Below are 3,598 nucleotides of genomic sequence, written 5' to 3'. Positions count from 1 at the left end.
AACAAAAATTCCTTTAAAAACCAATAAAAAATGTTCACTGTATTCTCATTCATTCTAGTCTAATTAATACTCCGTTCTATATTTGATGTATACTTTTTATTTTACACGATGATTAAGAAATCAGATAATATAAACAAGAGAATTTACCATCTTAAACATAAAAAAAGAAAAAAAAGTATTAAAAGAGAGTATTTCCAGAAACAAAAAGGAATAAAAAGTGACAATATATGTTAATCATGAATCATGATTGAATTATCTTTCAATATATGCAATCATATCCTTTTATACCTTAAAGAGATTCTCATTCTAAAAGCTATAAATCTTTTTCAAAAGAAACACTAATATTACAACAAACATATGAATCTCCTCCATTGATAGCTAGCTCCTAAGACAGGAACAAACAAACAGTAACAATTTTACATTTAGAAATTTTCAACCTCCATTCTATCTCCAACAACATTTCATGTAGAGACAGACACCTTCGAAAAAAAGAAAAAAAAGCGAAAGAACTTTTCATACAATTTAAGATCAAAGATGCATACACATTTTCGACGCAGCTAACCTATAGCCCCCTCTAGAATAAAAGTTTTACAAAGAGTAAAACAATGAACATACAAGAATTCATGTCAAGATTACAAAGAAAAAGAAACATTTTCGAATCGTGGTCATGGACAATTAGCATTTCTACCAGGTCCACCATAGTAAAAGTAGTTACCCCAGTCATTATTCTTCCCTAGCTGAACATCATAACAATTGTTATCCTCAGTGTAAGTCCCAAGATCTTGAGGAGCTCTCAAGTTATTCGATTCATCAACTACCTGTTCAATGGCGAAGTCAAGAATTTTTCACTAAGAGTGTTCAAGATTTCTAATCGAGAAAAAGGTGTTCCTTCACTTTATACCTGTATATTCCTGAAATAGCTCGATTTTCCGAATCCTTCGTCAGGGAAATGGCCACTCCCCATTTGAGTAGTGGTGTGAAGACCATCAGATTCTGAATTCACCACTTCCCCACCCCATTCAATCATTGAAGCACTGTCTGTTAAGTATGAAAATAAAAAGCCTGGCCAATATCCCAGTACATAGTCATTCCCAAATTGCATCCACCAGTTCCCCTCTTTTGGGTCCTATCAATTAAGCCAAACCAAACTTAAAATAATTTCAAGAACAGTAACAAAAAAATAATGTTAAAAGAACAGATTTTTATGTATTAAATGGAAGAAGAATACACTAACTCAAAGACAGAGAAAAATATAAGCAATGGATTCATACAACAAATGTCAGAGATTCTCTCTGTCTTCACATAATTTAATCAATCATACATTCACATTCAAATAATAGACACATTCAAATAATAGAATATGAGGTATAATTGTTGATAGGAATTAAGTAAACTGAAAAGGGGTCAATGGTAGATTTATGAATCCCATATATTAAATTACCTTCCAGACAAGAATGCTTATATCATATTGTGAACCATGATAGCTAGAAAGAGGGGAAATGGTGGCCCCCATTGCTATTTCATTATTGATTTGAATAAAACCTGAGCATAGCAAGTTGTAGCAGCCTGTGGCTTGATAAGCATCACTCTGCAAAAAAAATAATTTTCCACAACATTACAATTATCAAATATGAACTTCACAATTCACAGATTTTAGTATAAAGTTAAGTATGAATGCTAGCTGTATTTAGAGGGGCAAAAAAAAAAAGGAACATTTCACTTACAGTCCAGTAGGTAAAAAGTCTTGCATTGTTATCTCCATATAAATCTGGACTAACCTGTTTTAACCCCAAAAAGACGAGAAAACCAAAAGAAGGAAGTCACAATATGTTGCTCGGATTCTCCAAAAGTAGCGTATTTTTGAAGAATCTGACAAGGGTGCATAATATGACAATAATTTTGTTGCTAAAACCAGAATTGAATAGTTAATCACCTGCCATCCAGCTTCAATACTATTAAGATCTGAATCAAAAGAACCAGCAAGAAGCCAAATCTGAGACAAACTAAACTCATTGGGTTGCTGAATTTTAGGTTGCCAAACATTTATGGTAGCTTTTGCACCATAATACTCATCTCCTTCAACATAAGCTATTGCATGCTAAAATAAAGAAGGAAAACAATTAATTCAATATAAACACAAATCTGAAATTATGAAGATAGAAAATGAGGTTACCTGATGACCATTTTGGTTACCAACACCACCAGGTCTACCAGACTCTGGTTTAGAAATGGTAGAAAAATTTGTTTTCCTACCATAACTTTTTATATTACTTGCTCTTAAAATGTCATCTTTTTTTGTTCTTCTAATTGGAATGGTTCCTTCTGGGCATTTCCCATTCAAATGCCATAGTTGATTAATTGATTTTGATCCATAATTCTTATTCTTTGCTGCAGTAGACATTTTCCCATCACGAAATAGCCCTTCTGGATGATAATTTGGCATCATCTATAACCCAAAAAAAGAAGAAAAAAATCAACACCAACATAACTACAAAATTTGATTTTCTTTTTTTGTTTGTGAAAAATCTTTACCTGTACGGTGTGATTCTTCAATAAAGGATGATCAAAAGCTGGTTGGTGAGATATATGAACACAATCGATTATATCACCATCTGGGCTCTGTTATTTATCCAAAAAAAAAAAAAAACATCAATATACATAAAAGAAAAAAAATCTGGAAGAAATTAAAAAAAAAAAAAAACTATACATGAATTTAACCTTGATAGATTTGACAGCAGGTTTGTTTAAACGATTCAAATGTTTTTGAATCTCAAATTTTTGGGAAGAAAGAGACATGCCCTGTTTAGCTTGTGCAGCATCACTATCACATAACAGAAGTAACGCCATAAACAGCACAGACAAGCAAAACATCTCCGTTTTTACATTATCCATTAATAACTATATTTCCCCAAGCTTTTTTCAGATGAAGTGGGGTTTCTTGAATTCTTCAACCATGAAGATAAAAGTGAAATCTTTGATTCAAAAAAAAAAAAAACAGGTTTTGGTATTGTGGGTCAGAAAATTTGCCGACGCTCGTGAAGATTGAAAGGGGTAAAGTGAAGAGAGTGTAAAATGGAATTTGAAGAGGTGGAGATTGTATGGAAAAGGGAAATGGAGTTAGTTTCAGTAAACAGCTGCCAATTCTTTGTCCTTTTTCTTGTACTGTTTCATGTGTGAGAGTGTGGACCTCTCATGGAGTAATTTATATTTTAGTCCTCTTCTTACATTATCAAAAAAAGGTCACCAAAATAGTTTTTCCAATAATATTTTTTTTATATAAAATATTTTTTTTAATATAATAAAAAAAAAAGAACAAACTTTTTGGACGATTTTGTTTATAGCATTAAAACAACGGCACAACACATAAACATGACATTAATTTGGCGTTTATTGATAATTATGATTCTTATTTTAAAGTGCACAACACATAAACTTATGTAACATTAAACAAATAGACACATTTGTTCTATATAATAATTTTATGTTCAACATGACATTCTACATGTATTGCATCATGTAGAATAAATATATCTACTTGTTCAAGTTTGTGCAAGTTTAAGTACCTACTTGTGCACACTCAAAATTGAAGAATATAATT

At 31.4% G+C, this 3,598-nt stretch overlaps 1 protein-coding gene across 1 annotated transcript; it reads right to left on the bottom strand.

Moving 5' to 3' along the window:
- Nucleotides 1-344: 344 nt before the first annotated feature.
- Nucleotides 345-3,262, bottom strand: LOC101264758 (protein neprosin). Its single transcript, XM_004229500.5, has 8 exons — nt 2,719-3,262; nt 2,533-2,619; nt 2,174-2,446; nt 1,934-2,098; nt 1,725-1,778; nt 1,442-1,588; nt 902-1,126; nt 345-818 (listed from the first exon to the last, which is right to left on the bottom strand). The coding sequence occupies exons 1-8, from the start codon at nt 2,890-2,892 to the stop codon at nt 666-668; spliced, it is 1,278 nt and encodes a 425-aa protein (XP_004229548.2). The 5' UTR covers nt 2,893-3,262; the 3' UTR covers nt 345-665.
- Between the last annotated feature and the right edge of the window lie 336 nt (nt 3,263-3,598).

This window comes from Solanum lycopersicum, chromosome 1, assembly GCF_036512215.1.
Source record: "Solanum lycopersicum chromosome 1, SLM_r2.1".
NCBI classification, from domain to species: Eukaryota; Viridiplantae; Streptophyta; class Magnoliopsida; order Solanales; family Solanaceae; genus Solanum; species Solanum lycopersicum.
The sequence above is the reverse complement of the archived record's forward strand: the minus strand, read 5'-3'. Positions and strand labels throughout refer to the sequence as shown.

What these genes read in the sequence shown, in the direction of transcription:
- LOC101264758 (XM_004229500.5), bottom strand. Translation starts at nt 2,892, where the DNA reads ATGGATAATGTAAAAACGGAGATGTTTTGCTTGTCTGTGCTGTTTATG. An exon ending in TGAAGAATCACACCGTACAG is followed by an intron (nt 2,447 to 2,532) that starts GTAAAGATTTTT and finishes TTTGGGTTATAG; the next exon opens with ATGATGCCAAATTATCATCC. An exon ending in GTATTGAAGCTGGATGGCAG is followed by an intron (nt 1,779 to 1,933) that starts GTGATTAACTAT and finishes GGGTTAAAACAG; the next exon opens with GTTAGTCCAGATTTATATGG.